Below are 19,482 nucleotides of genomic sequence, written 5' to 3' on the forward strand. Positions count from 1 at the left end.
CAACAACAGCAACAAAAACCCAGTAAGAATACAGAAAACCTAAACAACAAAATCAATATTAGGCCAAGAAGAAAATCTCAATAAATTCCAAAAGGTAGAACTAATACTGACAATGTTCTCTGATCACAACTGGATAAAGGCAGAAATCAATGTAAAAAAGATCTTCCATCTGAATATATAAAAACTCTCTGTCAAACAATTCTTGGGTCAAAGGGCAAACTCAAACCAAAATTGCTGAATTTCTAGACAATAATAATAATGAAAACATTACATATCAGAATCTATGGGTACAGATAAAGCAGCAGTCAGAGAAAAGTTCATTGCCTCAAAATACTTATACTAAAAACAAGGGAAAAAATTAAATGAACCCAACTCAGAAAGTTAGTGAAAAGAGAAACAGAATAAACTTACGGGGAACAGAAGGAAAGAATTAACAAAGAGAAAAGCTCAAATAAAGGCGTTAGGAAACAGGTAACAGTAGAACTAATAAATAAATAGATTAACCAATTCTGTTAAAAAGAAATAAATAAGCCATTAAATAATAATCAAAAAAAAGGAGAAAGCACAAAGACACAAACCAGGAAATGAAAAGTTGGACATAACCATAGCAAGAGGACATTTTAAACATTAGGAAGGACTTCCTCATGCAACTCTATGCAAATCGTTTTAAAGACCTTGAAGAAATGGAAAACATCCTAGGAAAATATAATTTACCAAAACTCTAAAAGAGAAAAGTCCATATAGACCAATTTCCATGGAAGAAACAGAAAAAGTTATAAAGAGCTACTTTCCCCCCAAAGCACTGGGCCATGATGATTTCACAGGGGAAGTCTGCTAACACTGAAAAGCAGATCATTTGAATGCTATTTTTATTTTCCTGATCCTAGATAAAGAAGGAACACCTTCATATTCTTTTTATGAAGTGAGTATAACATTGATATCAAGATCTAACAAAGATTTCACAAGAAAAAGAAAATGATATAAACCAATCTTCACTTATGAATATCGATGCAAAATCCTAAATATTAGCAAACAGAATCCCTGACTATGTGGAGTTTATTTTCAAGAATGCAAAAATCATTCAATATTAGGAAATCCATTAATACAATCTAACATATTGTTGAATCTAAGGAGAAAAATCATATCATCATTTCCAGAGATGCCAAAGAACCATTTGACAAAATTCAATACCCATTCTTTACAAAAAATTCTTTATAAAAATTTCTTCCTTAATATAATTATGTCTGCCTCTTTCTCTATCTATCTATCCATCCATCCATCCCCAAATCCAGCAATCCTGCACTTCACTTAACCAGGAAACACTAGTAGCATTTATATGCTAAACTCACAAGGGTATCTACTCTCTCCACTACAATTTAACATTATATTGGAGGTAGCAAAAGCATTGTGATTAGAAAAGAAAAAGAAATTAGAAATTACAATTGGAATGGAGGAGGTAAAGCTATCATTCCTTATAAATAAGACTGTAGAGCCAGAAAACCCAAGCAAACCAATAGAAAACTATTACAAACAAGAGAACTCAGCAAGGTAGCAGGATATAAAATTAATATATAGAAATCATTCAGTTAGAAGACATATGGAAGAGAAGGCTTCATTTATCATAGCAACAAAAAAGACAAAATAATGTCTTAGTCTGTTGCGGCTGCTATAACAGAATACCACAGACTGGTTGGCTTATAAACAACTGAAATTTATTATTCACAGTTCTAGAGGCTGGGAAGTCCAAGATCAAGACACTCAAAGATTTTATGTCTGGGGAGGGCCCACTTCCTGGTTTATAGACAGCCATCTTCTTGCTGTGTCCTCACATGGCAGGAGTGGAAAGGGAGCTCTCTTGGGTCTCTTTTATAAGGGCACTAATCCCAGTCATGAGGGCTCCAATCTCATGATCTAATCACCTGCCAAAGGTCCTACCTCCAAACACTATCACATTGGGGGTTAGGTTTCAACGTAAAATTTGGGGGGTGGGGGCAGACACAAACATTCAGTCTACAGCAAATACCTAGAAACAAACTTAACAAGAAATGTCTAAATCCTTCAAGAGAAAACATTTGTAACACTCTGAAGAAACAAATAGAAAGGCACCCCATTTTCTTAAATAGGAAGACTCAAAATCATAAAGATGTAAAATTAATTTATAAATTTAGTATAAGCTAATTAAAAATACCATATTTTTTCTTTTTCTGAAACTAGACAAGCTGAATTAAAGATCAAATGGAAAAATAACGAACAAGCACAGCCAGAATATCTCTGAAAAGGAAGAACAATGATGGGGGACTATTGCTACAATAATTCTCTATAAAAAACCAAAATGAATATTTAGATACCCAAACTTAGACAGAGTCTATGGTCAGCTGAGAGGTTCTATGCACTGGATCAGGCTCTGTTGATCTCAACTCTGCCAGCTCATGTATCTGCACTAAGTTGGTGGCTTGGCTGGAGGTTGGCTGCTATAGGATGCCTTGGCTGGGAGGACCAGGCTCATTTCTATATGTCTCTCACATCCCTCCAGCAGACTAGCCTAGGTATGTTCTCACAGCAGTGGCACGGGTCCAAGAGAGGAAGCAGAATATGCAAGAGCTTTCTCAAGTCTCTGCTTATATCAAATTTGCTACTATCCTGTTGGTTGAAGTAAATTATATGGCCAAACTCAGTCACTATGGGAGGGCACTACCAAAGGGTGTGAAGACACATAAAAAATTGGGGCCATTAATGCAATCTATCACAAAAGTACAAATCAAAATCTAGAATCCATAAAAGAAAACATAAACTTGTTTACATAAAAATAAAGTAAAATTTGCTTGGAAAATATCCATTAGCAAAGTCAAAAGAACAACAAACTGGGAAAAAAATACTGACAACTGATATCATTCACAAAGGTCTAATTTCTCTAATTATATAACAAGCTTGTAGAAATCGAGAAAATAAACAGAGCATATAAATAGACAACTCACAGGAAAAGCCAAAAATGACCCTTAAACATATGAAAAGATGCTCAACCTCACTCATCATAAAAGAAATGTCAATTAAAACTACAGTGAGATACTGTTTCTCACCTATCACATTGGCAAAAATCCGAAAGTCTTTAATGATACACTTTCTGAGCGAGGTGGTGGTGAAACACATAAACTCATACATGGGTGGTAAGTGAAAAATGGTACACCTACGGAGGGAAATTTTGGCAATATCTACCAAAGTTATAAATGTGATTCTTAGAATTTATCCTATAGAAATATCTGCATACATATGAAATGTCTATTCATCATGGCACCATTTGTAATACCAAAGGACTGAAAATACCCTGAACATCCATCAGTAGGGTATTGCAGTCATTAAATAAACTATTACACATCCACATAATGTAACGGTTTCTCAGCTCTCAACAGTTTCAAGTCATACTACATGATTTTCTATGTAGTGGAAACTTTCTAATGCTCTGATATGCAAGGACCTGCAGGATGTATCACGTGAAAAAAGCAACATGTATAACTGTATGTATAGTATGTCACCTTTTGTGTAAGAAAGAGGGAGATGGAATACGATATACATTTATACTTGTTTGTATCTGCATAAAGAGACACTGGAAGAATAAAAAAATAAATGAATAAAACTGGTAACTGTGGGCGGTGTGTATGGTGGCAACTGGGTAGAATGGACAAAGATGAGTGACAATTCTCAAAGTATAATTTTTATATAGTTTTGCTATTCAAAATGCGTGTATATTATCTATTCAAAAAATAAAAATATTCAGAATAGTAACTAAAACTGTAAAGTCACTAGGAATTAAATTAGTAAAAACACAAAAATTCTAAAGAGAAAACTTTAAACTCTTAATAAAGAGCACAGGTAGAAGGTGAACTGAACAAATGAGGAGATATTCCATGATCTTGGATGGGACAAGTTAATATTTTGATAGTGTCAACTCTCCCAAATTAGTCTATAAATTCAGTGCAATTCTAATCAAAATTACAGTTGTTTTTTTGAAGAGCTTGATAAAATCTTTTGAAGATTTATGCAGAGTTATAGTTAAGACAACCCAAAAGAAGACTAAAGAGGAGGGGACTTGCCCTATCAGATTTAAGATACGTTACAAAATATTAAAAAAATAGGTGGTATTAGTACAAGAACAGAAACAGACCTGTGTATGTTTCATAATATACGACAAAGGTGGCATGGTAAATCAATGAAAAAGGAAGGATTGTTTAGTATTTGGTGGTGGGAAATGTGGCTCACTATGTGGAAAAAATAAAATTGCATACCTACCTATCACCACAAATGAGCGTGGATTCTAAATGGATTAAAACCTAAAGGTGAGGGGGTCGGAGGAAGATGGGGGAAGAATAAGGCATGGAGATCACCTTCCTCCCCACAGATACACCGGAAATACATCTACACGTGGGACAACTCCTACAGAACACCTACTGAATGCTGGCAGAAGACCTCAGACCTCCCAAAAGGCAAGAAACTCCCCACATACCTGAGTAGGACAAAAGAAAAAAGAATAAACAGAGACAAAAGAACAGGGACGGGACCTGCACCAGTGCGAGGGAGCTGTGAAGGAGGAAAGGTTTCCACACACTAGGAAGCCCCTTCGCGGGCAGAGACTGCAGGTGGCGGAGGGGGGAAGCTTTGGAGCCACGGAGGAGAGCACAGCAACAGGGGTGCAGAGAGCAAAGCGGAGAGATTCCCGCACAGAGGATAGGTGCCGACCGGAACTCACCAGCCCGAGAAGCTTGTCTGCTCACCTGCCGGGGCGAGTGGGGCTGGGAGCTGAGGCTCCGGCTTCAGTCGGAGCCCAGGGAGAGGACTGGCAGCGTGAACACAGCCTGAAGGGGTTAGTGCAACATGGTTAGCCAGGAGGGAGTCCGGGGAAAAGTCTGGACCTGCCAAAGAGGCAAGAGACGTTTTCTTCCCTCTTTGTTTCCTGGTGCGCGAGGAGAGGGGATTAAGAGCGCTGCTTAAAAGAGCTCCAGAGACGGGGGCGAGCCGCGGATAACAGCGCGGACCCCAGAGATGGGCATGAGAAGCTAAGGCTGCTGCTGCTGCCGCCACCAAGAAGCCTGTGTGCAAGCACAGGTCACTATCCATACCTCCCTTCTGGGGAGCCTGTGCAGCCCGCCACTGCCAGGGTCCCGGGATCCAGGGCCAACTTCCCTGGGAGAACGCACGGCGGGCCTCAGGCTGGTGCAACGTCCCGTTGGCCTTTGCTGCTGCAGGCTCACCCCGCACTCCGTACCCCTCCCTCCCCCCGGCCTGAGTGAGCCAGAGCTCCCAAGTCAGTAGCTTCTTTAACCCCGTCCTGTCTGAGTGAAGAACAGACAGCCTCCAGCGACCTACACGAAGAGGCGGGGCCAAATCCAAAGCTGAGCCCCAGGAGCTGTGCGAACCAAGAAAGGAAAGGAAAATCTCTCCCAGCAGCCTCAGCAGCAGCGGATTAAATCTCCACCAGCAACGTGATGTACCCTGCATCTGTGGAATATATGAATAGACAACAAATCATCCCAAATTGAGGACGTGGACCTTGAGAGCAAGATTTATTATTTTTCCCCTTTTCCTCTTTTTGCGAGTGTGTATGCTTCTGTGTGAGATTTTGTCTGTATAGCTTTGCTGTCACCATTTGGGGTTCTGTCGGTCTGTTTTCTTTTTGTTTTTTTATTTACTTTTTAAAAAAATTTATTTTATTTTATTTTATCTTACTTTATTTTATTTTACCCCCTTCCTTCCTCCGTTCCCTCCTTCCTTCCTTCCTTCCTTTCTTTCTTTCTTTCTCTCTCTCCCTCTCTTTCTCTCTCTCTTTCTTTCTTTCTTTTCTTCTTTTTCTCCCTTTTATTCTGAGCCACGTGGATGAAAGGCTCTTGGTGCTGCAGCCAGGAGTCAGTGCTGTACCTCTGAGGTGGGAGAGCCAACTTCAGGACACTGGTCCACAAGAGACTTCCCAGCTCCAAATATTATCGAACAGTGAAAATCTCCCAGAGATCTCCATCTCAACATGAGCACCCAGCTTCACTGAACGACCAGCAAGCTACAGTGCTGGACACCCTATGCCAAACAACTAGAAAGACAGGAACACAACCCCACCCATTAGCAGAGAGGCTGCCTAAAATCATAGTAAGTCCACAGACACCCCAAAACACACCACCAGACGTGGACCTGCCCACCAGAAAGACAAGATCCAGCCTCATCCACCAGAACACAGGAACTAGTCCCCTCCACCAGGAAGCCTACACTACCCACTGAACCAATTTTAGCCACTGGGGACAGACACCAAAAACGACGGGAACTACGAACCTGCAGCCTGAAAAAATGAGATCCCAAACACAGTAAGATAAGCAAAATGAAAAGACAGAAAAACACACAGCAGATGAAGGAGCAAGATAAAAACCCACCAGACCTAACAAATGAAGAGGAAATAGGCAGTCTACCTGAAAAAGAATGCAGAATAATGATAGTAAAGATGATCCAAAATCTTGGAAATAGAATAGACAAAATGCAAGAAACATTTAACAAGGACCTAGAAGAACTAAAGATGAAACAAGCAACGATGAACAACACAGTAAAAATGAAATGAAAAATACTCGAGATGGGATCAATAGCAGAATAACTGAGGCAGAAGAACGGATAAGTGACCTGGAAGATAAAATAGTGGAAATAACTACTGCAGAGCAGAATAAAGAAAAAAGAATGAAAAGAACTGAGGACAGTCTCAGAGACCTCTGGGACAACATTAAATGCACCAACATTCGAATTATAAGGGTTCCAGAAGAAGAAGAGAAAAAGAAAGGGACTGAGAAAATATTTGAAGAGATTATAGTTGAAACTTCCCTAATATGGGAAAGGAAATAGTTAATCAAGTCCAGGAAGCACAGAGAGTCCCATACAGGATAAATCCAAGGAGAAATACGCCAAGACACATATTAATCAAACTGTCATAAATGAAATACAAAGAAAACATATTAAAAGCAGCAAGGGAAAAACAACAAATAACACACAAGGGAATGCCCATAAGGTTAACAGCTGATCTTTCAGCAGAAACTCTGCAAGCCAGAAAGGACTGGCAGGACATATTTAAAGTGATGAGAAAAACCTGCAACCAAGATGACTCTACCCAGCAAGGATCTCATTCAGATTTGATGGAGAAATTAAACCTTTACAGACAAACAAAAGCTGAGAGAGTTCAGCACCACCAAACCAGCTTTACAACAAATGCTAAAGGAACTTCTCTAGGCAAGAAACACAAGAAAAGCAAAAGACCTACCTACAATAACGAACCAAAAACAATTTAGAAAATGGGAATAGGAACATACATATCGATAATTACCTTAAATGTAAATGGACTAAATACTCCCACCAAAAGACACACATTGGCTGAATGGATACAAAAACAAGACCCATATATATGCTCTCTACAAGAGACCCACTTCAGACCTAGAGACACATACAGACTGAAAGTGAGGGGATGGAAAAAGATATTCCATGCAAATGGAAACCAAAAGAAAGCTGGAGTAGCAATTCTCATATCATACAAAATAGACTTTAAAATAAAGACTATTACAAGAGCCAAAGAAGGACACTACATAATGATCAAGGGATCGATCCAAGAAGAAGATATAACAATTGTAAATATTTATGCACCCAACATAGGAGCATCTCAATACATAAGGCAAATACTAACAGCCATCAAAGGGGAAATCGACAGTAACACATTCATAGTAGGGGACTTTAACACCCCACTTTCACCAATGGACACATCATCCAAAATGAAAATAAATAAGGAAACACAAGCTTTAAATGATACATTAAACAAGATGGATTTAATTGATATTTATAGGACATTACATCCAAAAACAACAGAATACACATTTTTCTCAAGTGCTCAAGGAACATTCTCCAGGATAGATCATACCTTGGGTCAGAAATAAAGCCTTGGTAAACTTAAGAAAATTGAAATTGTATCAAGTATCTTTTCCAACCACAACGCAATGAGACTAGATATCAATTACAGGAAAAGATCTGTAAAAAATACAAACACATGGAGGCTAAACAATACACTACTTAATAATGAAGTGATCACTGAAGAAATGAAAGAGGAAATAAAAAAATACCTAAAAACAAACGACAATGGAGACACGACAGCCCAAAACCTATGGGATGCAGCAAAAGCAGTTCTAAGAGGGAAGTTTATAGCGATACAATCCTACCTTAAGAAACAGGAAACATCTCGAATAAACAACCTAACCTTGCACCTAAAGCAATTAGAGAAGAACAGAAAAACCTCAAAGTTAGCAGAAGGAAAGAAATCCTAAAAATCCGATCAGAAATAAATGAAAAAGAAATGAAGGAAATGATAGCAAAGATGAATAAAACTAAAAGCTGGCTCTTTGAGAAGATAAACAAAATTTATAAACCATTAGCCAGACTCATCAAGAAAAAAAGGGAGAAGACTCAAATCAATAGAATTAGAAATGAAAAAGGAGAAGTAACAACAGACACTACAGAAATAAAAAAGATCATGAGCGATTACTACAAGCAACTCTATGCCAATAAAATGGACAACCTGGAAGAAATGGACAGATTCTTAGAAATGCATAACCTGCCAAGACTGAATCAGGAAGAAATACAAAATATGAACAGACCAATCACAAACACTGAAATTGAAACTGTGATTAAAAATCTTCCAACATAGGGAGGGTGGGAGGGAGGGAGATGCAAGAGGGAAGACATATGGGAACATATGTTTATGTATGACTGATTCACTTTGTTATAAAGCAGAAACTAACACACCATTGTAAAGCAATTATACCCCAATAAAGATGTTAAAAAAAAAAAAATCTTCCAACAAACAAAAGCCTAGGACCAGATGGCTTCACAGGCGAATTCTATCAAACATTTAGAGAAGAGCTCACGTGTATCCTTCTCAAACTCTTCCAAAATATAGCAGAGGGAGGAACACTCTGAAACTCATTCTACATGGTCATCATCACCTTGATACGAAAACCAGACAAGGATGTCACCAAGAAGGAAAACTACAGGCCAATATCACTGATGAACATAGATGCAAAAATCCTCAACAAAATACTAGCAAACAGAATCCAACAGCACATTAGAAGGATCACACACCATGGTGAAGTGGGGTTTATTCCAGGAATGCAAGGATTCAATATATGCAAATCAATCAACATGATACACCATATTAACAAATTGAAGGAGAAAAACCATATGATCATCTCAATAGATGCAGAGAAAGCTTTTGACAAAATTCAACACCCATTTATGATAAAATCCCTGGAGAAAGTAGGCATAGAGGGAACTTTCCTCAACATAATAAAGGCCATATATGACAAACCCACAGCCAACATCGTCCTCAATGGTGAAAAACTGAAAGCATTTCCACTAAGATCAGGAACAAGACAAGGTTGCCCACTCTCACCACTCTTATTCAACATAGTTTTGGAAGTTTTGGCCACAGCAATCAGAGAAGAAAAGGAAATAAAAGGAATCCAAATCGGAAAAGAAGTGGTAAAGCTGTCACTGTTTGCAGATGACATGATACTATACATAGAGAATCCTAAAGATGCTACCAGAAAACTACTAGAGCTAATCAATGAATTTGGTAAAGTAGCCAGATACAAAATTAATGCACAGAAATCTCTGACATTCCTATACACTAATGATGAAAAATCTGAAAGTGAAATCAAGAAAACATTTCCATTTACCATTGCAACAAAAAGAATAAAATATCTAGGAATAAACCTACCTAAGGAGACAAAAGACCTGTATGCAGAAAATTATAAAACACTGGTGAAAGAAATTAAAGATGATACAAATAGATGGAGAGATATACCATGTTCTTGGATTGGAAGAATCAACATTGTGAAAATGACTCTACTACCCAAAGCAATCTACAGATTCAGTGCAATCCCTATCAAACTACTACTGGCATTTTTCACAGAACTAGAACAAAAAAATTCACAATTTGTATGGAAACACAAAAGACCCCGAATAGCCAAAGCAATCTTGAGAACGAAAAACGGAGCTGGTGGAATCAGGCTCCCTGACTTCAGGCTATACTACAAAGCTACAGCAATCAAGACAGTATGGTACTGGCACAAAAACAGAAAGATAGATCAATGGAACAGGATAGAAAGCCCAGAGATAAACCCACGCACATATGGCCACCTTGTCTTTGATAAAGTAGGCAGGAATGTACAGTGGAGAAAGGACAGTCTCTTCAATAAGTGGTGCTGGGAAAACTGGACAGGTACATTTAAAAGTATGAGATTAGATCACTCTCTAACACCATACACAAAAATAAGCTCAAAATGGATTAAAGACCTAAATGTAAGGCCAGAAACTATCAAACTCTTAGAGGAAAACATAGGCAGAACACTCTAAGACATGAATCACAGCAAGATCCTTTTTGACCCACCTCCTAGAGAAATGGAAATAAAAACAAAAATAAACAAATGGGACCTAATGAAACTTCAAAGCTTTTGCACAGCAAAGGAAGCCATAAACAAGACCAAAAGACAACCCTCAGAATGGGAGAAAATATTTGCAAAGGAAGCAACTGACAAAGGATTAATCTCCAAAATTTACAAGGAGCTCATGCAGCTCAATAACAAAAAAACAAACAACTCAATCCAAAGATGGGCAGAAGACCTAAATAGACATTTCTCCAAAGAAGATATACAGACTGCCAACAAACACATGAAAGAATGCTCAACATCATTAATCATTAGAGAAATGCAAATCAAAGCTACAATGAAATATCATCTCACACCAGTCAGAATGGCCATCATCAAAAAATCTAGAAACAATAAATGCTGGAGAGGGTGTGGAGAAAAGAGAACACTCTTGCACTGCTGGTGGGAATGTGAATTGGTACAGCCCCTATGGAGAACAGTATGGAGGTTCCTTAAAAAACTACAAATAGAACTACCATATGACCCAGCAATCCCACTACTGGGCATATACCCTGAGAAACCAAAATTCAGAAAGAGTCATGTACCAAAATGTGCATTGCAGCTCTATTTACAATAGCCAGGACATGGAAACAACCTAAGTGTCCATCATTGGATGAATGGATAAAGAAGATGTGGCACATATATACAATGGAATATTACTCAGCCATAAAAAGAAACAAGACTGATGTATTTGTAATGAGGTGTATGGACCTTGAGTCTGTCATACAGAGTGAAGTAAGTCAGAAAGAGAAAGACAAATACCGTATGCTAACACATATATATGGAATTTAAGGAAAAAAAAGGTCATGAAGAACCTAGGGGTAAGACAGGAATAAAGCCACAGGCCTACTAGAGAATGGACTTGAGGATATGGGGAGGGGGAAGGGTAAGCTGTGATAAAGCGAGAGAGTGGCATGGACATATATACACTACCAAATGTAAAATAGATAGCTAGTGGGAAGCAGCTGCATAGCACAGGGAGATGAGCTCGGTGCTTTTTGACCACCTAGAGAGGTGGGATAGGGAGGGTGGGAGGGAGGGAGATGCAAGAGGGAAGAGATATGGGAACATATGTATATGTACAACTGATTCAGTTTGTTATAAAGCAGAAACTAACACACCATTGTAAAGCAATCCAATAAAGATATAAAAAAAAATGCACAGACACAAAATATTCTCCACCGTGGGCCAACCTGGTATTAAGTGCCTCCTGAGAAGATACAATATGAAGTAAGCGGTATCCTCTATGTCCTGTTATTGCTAAAATTATTTAACCTGAATAATGGTTTATATAATTTATATAATCATAATTATATAATTATATATAATTATATAATTATATAATTATATATAATTATATATATATTTAATATATAAAATTATATAATTAGATATAATTAGATATATAATATATATTATATACATAATATACATAATTACATATAATTATATACAATTATATAATTAATAAGTTTATATAATTAATAATTTAACCTTTCATGTGGAAAGAGCAGATGAATCCAGATATTCTGTGGGATATTCTATAAGAAACTGGCCTGGACTCTTGAAAAGTATTGGTGTAATCTCAAACACACAAAAAATCTAGGGGTACTATTTTAGATTAAAAGAGGTTAAAGTGCTAAAACAACCAAACGTAATACACAAACCTTAATTAGATACTGGGATCAAAAAATCAGAGCAGGTCTAAGAACATTTTGGGCTCAATTGGAAAATTTGTATATAGGGTATCTTTGATGGTATTATTGAATTAGTAAGTTTTCTTAGGTGTGATAACAGTATTGTGGTTATGCAGGAGAATGTCCTTATTCTAGTAGATGAGTGCTGAAGTTTTTAGGGGTGAGCTGTTATACTGCCTGCAAGAAGATGTACACATATACATATAAAGAGAAGTAGAACAAATTTGGCAAAATATTAAGAGTGTATGGGCTTTCATTGTACTATTTTTTCAACTGTTCTGAATTTTGAAAAATGGAAAAATGAAAATTTTGGGGAAATACATGCATGTAAAACAACAATACATATTTTCCAAGAACACATATAAACAAAAAGATATGCATAAAACACTTTAAAATGCTTGCCTACATGAAGGAAATGAGAGTGGGAAGTAGAGATGAAAGAGAATTTAAAAAACAACAAAGACCTCTCCCTAAAGTAACACTCACTCATTGAATACATGGAAAACAAAGAAAAGCACAATGAAGAAAACTAAATTCATTGATAATTTCATTTTCTCTGTCAGCAGTTCTCAAAATGTGGTACCTGGACTAGCAGCAGCAGCAGCTTCATCGTCATCATCATTTTCTTCTTCTTCTTCTTCATCACCACCACCACCTGAGAACTTGTTAGAAATGCAATACAGACTTAACTAAAACACAATTCTGGGTGTGGGGCCCAGCATCTGGTATTTTAACAAGCTCTCCCAAGTGATTCTGCTGCAGCCCAGGTTTGAGAACCACTGATCTAGATTTAGACACCATTAATTTTGTTATAGATCCTCACAGTCTTTCTAAAAAAATATGAAATACTTCAGGCATACAAATAAGTATGAAGAATAATATAGCACACACCCATGTACCTATTACCCAGATAAAATATTAGACAAAGTCCCCTGTGTATTTTTCTCTCATTTTGTTCCCCAGAGGTAATCACCATTCTGCATTTGGTGTTTAATTCCTTTGTTTAAAAAATATTGTTTACATAGCTATGTAATTGATAAACAACATAGTGCACTGTTTTCTAGTTTTAAAAAATCTATATAAATGGTCTCACACATCATGTATCCTTCCACAACTTGCATTTTATCACAGCAGTATGTTTCTGAAATTAATCTGGATTGATATAACCAATTCTGGTTCATTTTTTTTTTACTGTTGTATATAGTAGTCTGTTGTGTGGCTACACCACTATTTATTTATTCTCCTTTTGGTGAACTTTTAGATTGTTGAGATTTTTTTCTCTATTACTAACAGTTCTGTGATGAATATTCTTTTCTTGATTGTTTTCCTTTTATCTTTATTTTGCAATGAATATTCTTGCACATGCCTCCTTGTGCATATGTTTAAGAATTTCTCTAGGACTTAACATACATATATATACACACACACACACACACACACACACACACACACACACACATCTCTAACAGAATTGCTGGGTCCCAGGGCCATCTTTAACTATTCTTAATTGTTTTCCAAAGTAGTAATACCCATTTTCATTCCTATCAAAGACTTCATCACAAATTTTTTCCTCATGGTTTGTGCATTTCGGACTTTGTTTAAAAAGTCCTTCCACAGTCCTAGGTCACAAAGATATTCTCCACCCTCTCATGTGGAAATAAATAGGGATCCAGTTTTATTTTTCTCGTTATGGTGAGCCAAATTTCCCAGCACTATCTACTAAAATGTCCATTTCCCATTGATTTGTGGTGTAGGCCCGTAAACTTACCCGTTTAACAAACATTTGCTGAAGCGTGCCTTGTACCAGTCTTGTGCTGGGTCCTGCTGAGGGCGCGAAGATAGATGGCTCCTAGTCTCAGGGAGTTCACTCTCCTGTGAGGAGATACAGCCACATAAATGATTATAATACTAAGTGATAAATGCAACAAGGTGCTCTGAGTTTCTCTCTCAGCTGGGAAAGTTCATAGAAGCGACAAGAGTTAGGTCTTAAAGAAAAAGGAAGAATTTGCTAATGCAGGGGGGAAGGTGAAGGTGGCTAGGGCTGGTTTGGGGTCCAGAGGAGTTGTGTTTCTCTAGGGTAAGAGTTTAGAAGCCTTCCATGGATGTAGGGGCAGTGAGTCCTTCGTACGTAAGAGGTAGGAGTAGGCAGAGGGAGTCATTTTCTGCCTGGATATGCTAGAGGTTGATATCCTTGGGGTACAGGGGCTCGGCCTCACCCCAAAGTTTAGGCTAGAGGAAGAGGAGTGGCTGGAACTAAGTTATCAGGAAGAAGACATTTTCAGACTAATAATTATTTTTTTAAGGGGGAGACCTCATTCTCCAGCCAGGTCAGGAGCTCCCTGAGATGGCTTCTGAAGAAACTCTTACTTGCCCCCACTCCAGAGGTAAATCCATTCCCTCCAGCGGACTCTGCTCTGGGGCCTGAGGGAGGGAGGGAGGGAGGAGGAGGGCAAGAAGGCAAATGGGTGGGAGAGGCTTCCAGTTCTTCCGTCTGTAGGCCTGGCCGTGGATCTGCGCTGCAGCAGAAAGAGCTCTGAGTGACTCCCTCAGGGTTCCTCTGGGACCCCGCAAGCCGGGACGGTTGCTGGGAGCAGCTAACCTAGTCATTTCAGGTGGGTATACTCAGCAAAACATGTGACCCTGGCGGCCATTTTCTCACACCCTACCCGTCGCCATCTTCCGTTGTAGACAAAGGCACCGACCCCCCCACCCTTGTCTGATGCGGCCTTGGCGATCACTTGGTCACTAAGATTCGAGAACATACATATTTAGGGCCAGGCAGAGGCCCGCAGACAAGAACTTGTCTTACAAGTAGGTTATATGCCCACACCAGCCAACGAACCGCTGCCGCCTCCCCGCCTCCCCCCCTCGCCGCCTCGCCGCCTCGCCGCCTCCCCTGCTCGGCTATTTCCTTACCTTACGGAGCGTCCGGGAGGCGGGGCCAGCGCGGCCCCGGGGAAGGGACGGGAGGGAGCGAGCTGTCAATCCTAAGCCCCGCCCCCGGGTACGCTCACAGCGAGGCTGGGATCCGGAAGTCGAAGTCTAATGCTGCGAGCGCAGTCTGTGGGCTGACAGTGTTGTACTGTCTTCTCTTCTCAGATCTTCGCCGGAAGTGGAGGTAAGGCACGACTCTCTTTTTTCGTGGTGAGCGCTCACCCAGCCCGCCGCGCCGAAAGGATCAACTATTTCAGGTGAAACCCGAGGCGCCCTCTGCCCTGGAATAGAGAGGTGAAGAGTCGGGCTCCTTCCAGGGTAGAAGGGCCCGGATGAGAGGCAGGGATTGCTCGCCTGTGGACATGCGCCCAAACACATTCTTGCGGGGTAGAGGGGCACGGACGCACCTCATCTGGACAGGTATAGACCCCTGGACACACTGTATGGAGAGTTACAGACCCCACTTGTGTGGAGAAGCGTCGAGTGCCCTCCTCCTTTTAGGGTAGTGAGGTTCCATTCCGTATTTTCCCGGTGTAGACAGGCGTGGACACCCCGAAGGTGTGGCGACATCGACCCCACCCGTAAAGAGACACATCTCCCTCCTCACGAGGCTGAACGGCGCAGATTTCTACTGGCGCTAAGGCACACAGATCCACCTCAGCGCACACCTTTTCCCTTAGGCAGAGGCTTTGATGTATTTACCCCCACCCCCGCCTGACGACCAGAATAGAGGAGCTCCGAAATTTTAATATACAGAGGAGTGAGCCTCCTTCCCTTAGCGTCAAGACCTAGAGACCTCCCTACCTCGCCCCCGTGTAACTAATTGACCGATGTCTCGCCCCCGCTCCTGCAGAGGCGGTAGACCACCCCTCCCTATGTGTTTGGAGGCACAAGTCTCATCCCACAGAGAAGCACGCAGATTTACCCCTTCTAGGCTAGAGTGAGTCCCCATTATGGAAAATCAGATCTCACCACCTCCTCCCCAGGTGCTGGCATACTGAATTTGTAAAGGCTTGACCCAAAAATGCCCTGCAGCAAACAACAGCAGACCTTAACCCATGAAGAGACAGTCAGAACTGCCTCTCCTGGGGTACCCGGGGAAGAAGGGCTCAGATTTATTCTCTTTTTTAGGTAGACACAGATCATCCCTCCTCTCCCCCCTTCCCCAAGGATTTAGAATCACCAACTGTAGGAAAGGAGAGACCCCAAGGGAGCAGAGAGGTGCCCTCCAATGTTGAGAAGCAGTGACATCACTGATCACCCCATAGTGCGTGCATATGGGCTACCCCCTTATCCGAGGTAGAGGAGCTCAGATCTTTTTCTCCCTATCCAGGAAAAAAACCCACAGGACCCCCCCCCCACCTACTGTAAGGGCCGTTCCATTGAATGTATAGCTGCATTCCCCCCTCCCCCATGCAGAGAACCAGAGGTCCTTTTCCTTCAATATTAACACGCTGCTGACTTCAACCCGTACACGAGATAAACAGATCGTGCCCCATCCCGTCTCCCATGGAAGGGGCTAGAGTAACCCACTGCGGGCAAGGTGCAGACCCCATTCATGCAAAGCTGCATAATTCCCCCCTTTGTTAGCATGGCACTAATGTCACCTTGTAGTGGAGATTGGTATATCAGTCCCATCTCATGGCCCTCCCTAGGATAAAGTGATTCAAAGTACCCCCCAGCCCCGGTCCCTGCACAACTTACAGATGTAGACTTGTGCTCCTCTCCCATGCAGCGGAGATGCACACAGCCACTGTGCCGGTTTATCTAGTTCCTCTGTATCCTGGAGTAGAGTGACAAAAGGCATCCTGCCCTCCTCCCCCCTGTCACCAAGGAACAGACCCCAGCCATACATACAGGTGCACATTTTTCCCCCCTCCCCCAAGATTTTGCACTGACCTCAGTCCACATAGACATACAGATAAAAAGCCCTATTCTGAGGTCCCTTTTCCCCAGGGTAGATTCCTGGGATATGTCTTTTCCTCCCACTTCCAGGGTAAATGAGAACCCCCTATTTGGGGAAAAGAGGTGCAGTTAATACCCTTTGTAGAAACAGATTGTCCTTGCATACCACTCTCCCCTTAGAGAGGTTTAGTGCTAGTCCCTTACCTGGGGTATCCTATATCTGATGCACTGAGGCACTGACTCCACCCAGGAAGAGAGGTTTAGACCTAATTTCCCATTGGGTAGTGTGACACTACCTTCCCTGTAATATTATTATTATAATTAATTATACTCAGCCATACCAGGTGCCAGCTCCAGTATAACCCCTTCTCTCAGATTCCTCTAATTGTTAGGGCTTCCTTATCATGTTCTTTAACATTTTATTTTGCCTTCAGGGAGCTCAGAAGGGGCTTATAGCATTGTGGTTCCTCTCTCTGTCTTCAAATTGGTTCTTCTCTCATTCCAACAGGAAAAAAAAAGCCTGCAGATTTGAATCTACCTGCTTTCAAGCTAGTCATCATGGTGAAACTTAGACACAGTGAGTTTCTTTTACCACTTCTTCCCAATCCTAAGCTTTAATGAATATTCATAGTATTTTAAAAAATTTCCCAGAATGGAGCTTCCCTGGTGGCGCAGTGGTTGAGAGTCCTCCTGCCGATGCAGGGGACACAGGTTCGTGCCCCGGTCCGGGAAGATCCCACATGCTGTGGAGCGGCTGGGCCCGTGAGCCATGGCCGCTGAGCCTGCGCGTCCGGAGCCTGTACTCCACAACGGGAGAGGCCACAACAGCGAGAGGCCCGTGTACCGCAAAAAAAAAGAAAAAAAAAATTGTCCAGACGCACAGTATTTGTAAATTGTCCAGTCAGTAATAGTATTTGCCTACCAGTGTTGTTGTGAGGATTTAATGAATTAAAATAGGTAGAACACTTAGAACAGTGCCTGGCACATAATAAGTGGTCTGTAAGTATTAGCTTTAAAGATTCAGCCTTCATTTCTCTTTGGAGTTTAGCCCCTCAGAGGATGCATACACTGTCTGCCACTGAATTATTGTCTGATCTCTCTTGAGCTTTGGATTTTTCTTACCTATGAAACAGACAGTGTGGATACATTGCTGTTCTTTCTGCCTTCAGGACTCTTTCCCTTTCCTTCTCATCCTTTAATGGGATAACTCTTGCTTGTTTTTCAGATTTCAACTTATACATCATTTCCTCTGGGAATCCCTCCTGTTAACCTCCTCCCTTGGTTTCTACTTGTCTGTGTACCCACAGGAACCAGGGCTGTTGACTCTATGATTGGGTCTGTCTCTTTCACAACACTGTTAACTTCTCACTGACATCTGGTTCATCTTTGTGTCCCAAGGGCCCAGCATGACCAGGCATAGCTATTTGGCACTTACTGTATGCCAGGCACTAGAATGTCTCAATTAATAGTGCTAACTCAATCCTCCCCTCCTCCCACCATGATGCTTACAGCCTAGAGGGAGAAGACAAATGTGATACATGGACTCTTCCTTAAAAGAGGGAAGGCAAAGGCAGTAGGACAGGTCTGGTTCTGTGCTTCCCTGCCTTTATCCTGCTATGGCCCAAGCAGAAAATGATAACATTTGGATAGCACACTGGATAGACTGGATGAGAATTGTGCAACCCAGTGGCCTTGTATTCTGTGTGAATTGTGGCCCTGCCTATGTAGGGCTTGGTGAAAAAAAATTCACTTACTTTATATAATCATAAAAATTTCATCAAGAATCAGACTTTGGTTATGTTAATACCAAAAGCAAATAATCATTTTTTCACGTAACACAAGAAAAGTGAACAAAAGTAGTTATACTCTATTTAAGAATATCAAATACAAGATAATAATAGAAGTATTATTTTTTAATTAATTTTTATTGGTAATAGAATTATTAATAGTGATGAAAAACAATAATTACCTGGTGAAATAGAGTGTATGCATACAAAGGAACCCTGGCAGTTTAAAAAAATGAGGAAGTAGTATATGGAAAGACTATTATATGGAAAAACTGTTAGATGGAAAGATCTCCAGGATTTGTTAAGTGAAAAAAGCAAATTGCTGACAGGAGTACATAGTATGTTACCTTCCCTGGGAGAAAATGGAGGGAAATAAGAATATAAATTTGTATTTGCATAAAGAAACTGAATGATGCATCACAAACTAATAAAGTGGTTTCTTGTGGTGAGGGGACTGCAGTGGCTAGGGACAAGTGTGGGAGGGAGATCTCTCAGAATACATGGTTTTATTTTTATTTATTTTTCATAATTTTTATTGGAGTGTAGTTGATTTACAATGTTGTGTTACTTTCAGGTGTACAGCAAAGGAAATCAGTTATACTTATACATATATCCACTCTTTTCTAGATTCTTTTCCAACATAGGCCATTACAGAGTATTGAGTAGAGTTCTCTA

The 19,482-nt window shown here is 40.4% G+C and overlaps 2 protein-coding genes across 2 annotated transcripts in view; one reads left to right on the forward strand and one right to left on the reverse strand.

The window, feature by feature from the left end:
- LOC309840045 (uncharacterized protein) overlaps positions 1-15,685 on the reverse strand; it is a gene marked incomplete at its 5' end in the record, with an annotated part of 27,799 nt that extends 12,114 nt beyond the window's left edge. Inside the window, 5 exons of the mRNA XM_082682049.1 lie at positions 12,765-12,843; positions 13,950-14,053; positions 15,098-15,202; positions 15,338-15,396; positions 15,580-15,685. Coding sequence (XP_082538175.1) covers positions 12,765-12,843; positions 13,950-14,053; positions 15,098-15,202; positions 15,338-15,396; positions 15,580-15,685 — 453 coding nt within the window. The remainder of the gene's footprint in view (positions 1-12,764; positions 12,844-13,949; positions 14,054-15,097; positions 15,203-15,337; positions 15,397-15,579) is intronic.
- Positions 15,189-19,482, forward strand: part of GNL3L (G protein nucleolar 3 like) — a 26,062-nt gene continuing 21,768 nt past the window's right edge. Inside the window, exons 1-2 of the mRNA XM_082681237.1 lie at positions 15,189-15,299; positions 17,529-17,597. Coding sequence (XP_082537363.1) covers positions 17,579-17,597 — 19 coding nt within the window. The 5' untranslated portion in view covers positions 15,189-15,299; positions 17,529-17,578. The remainder of the gene's footprint in view (positions 15,300-17,528; positions 17,598-19,482) is intronic.

Source organism: Grampus griseus, assembly GCF_964374135.1.
Source record: "Grampus griseus genome assembly, chromosome: X".
NCBI lineage: Eukaryota > Metazoa > Chordata > Mammalia > Artiodactyla > Delphinidae > Grampus > Grampus griseus.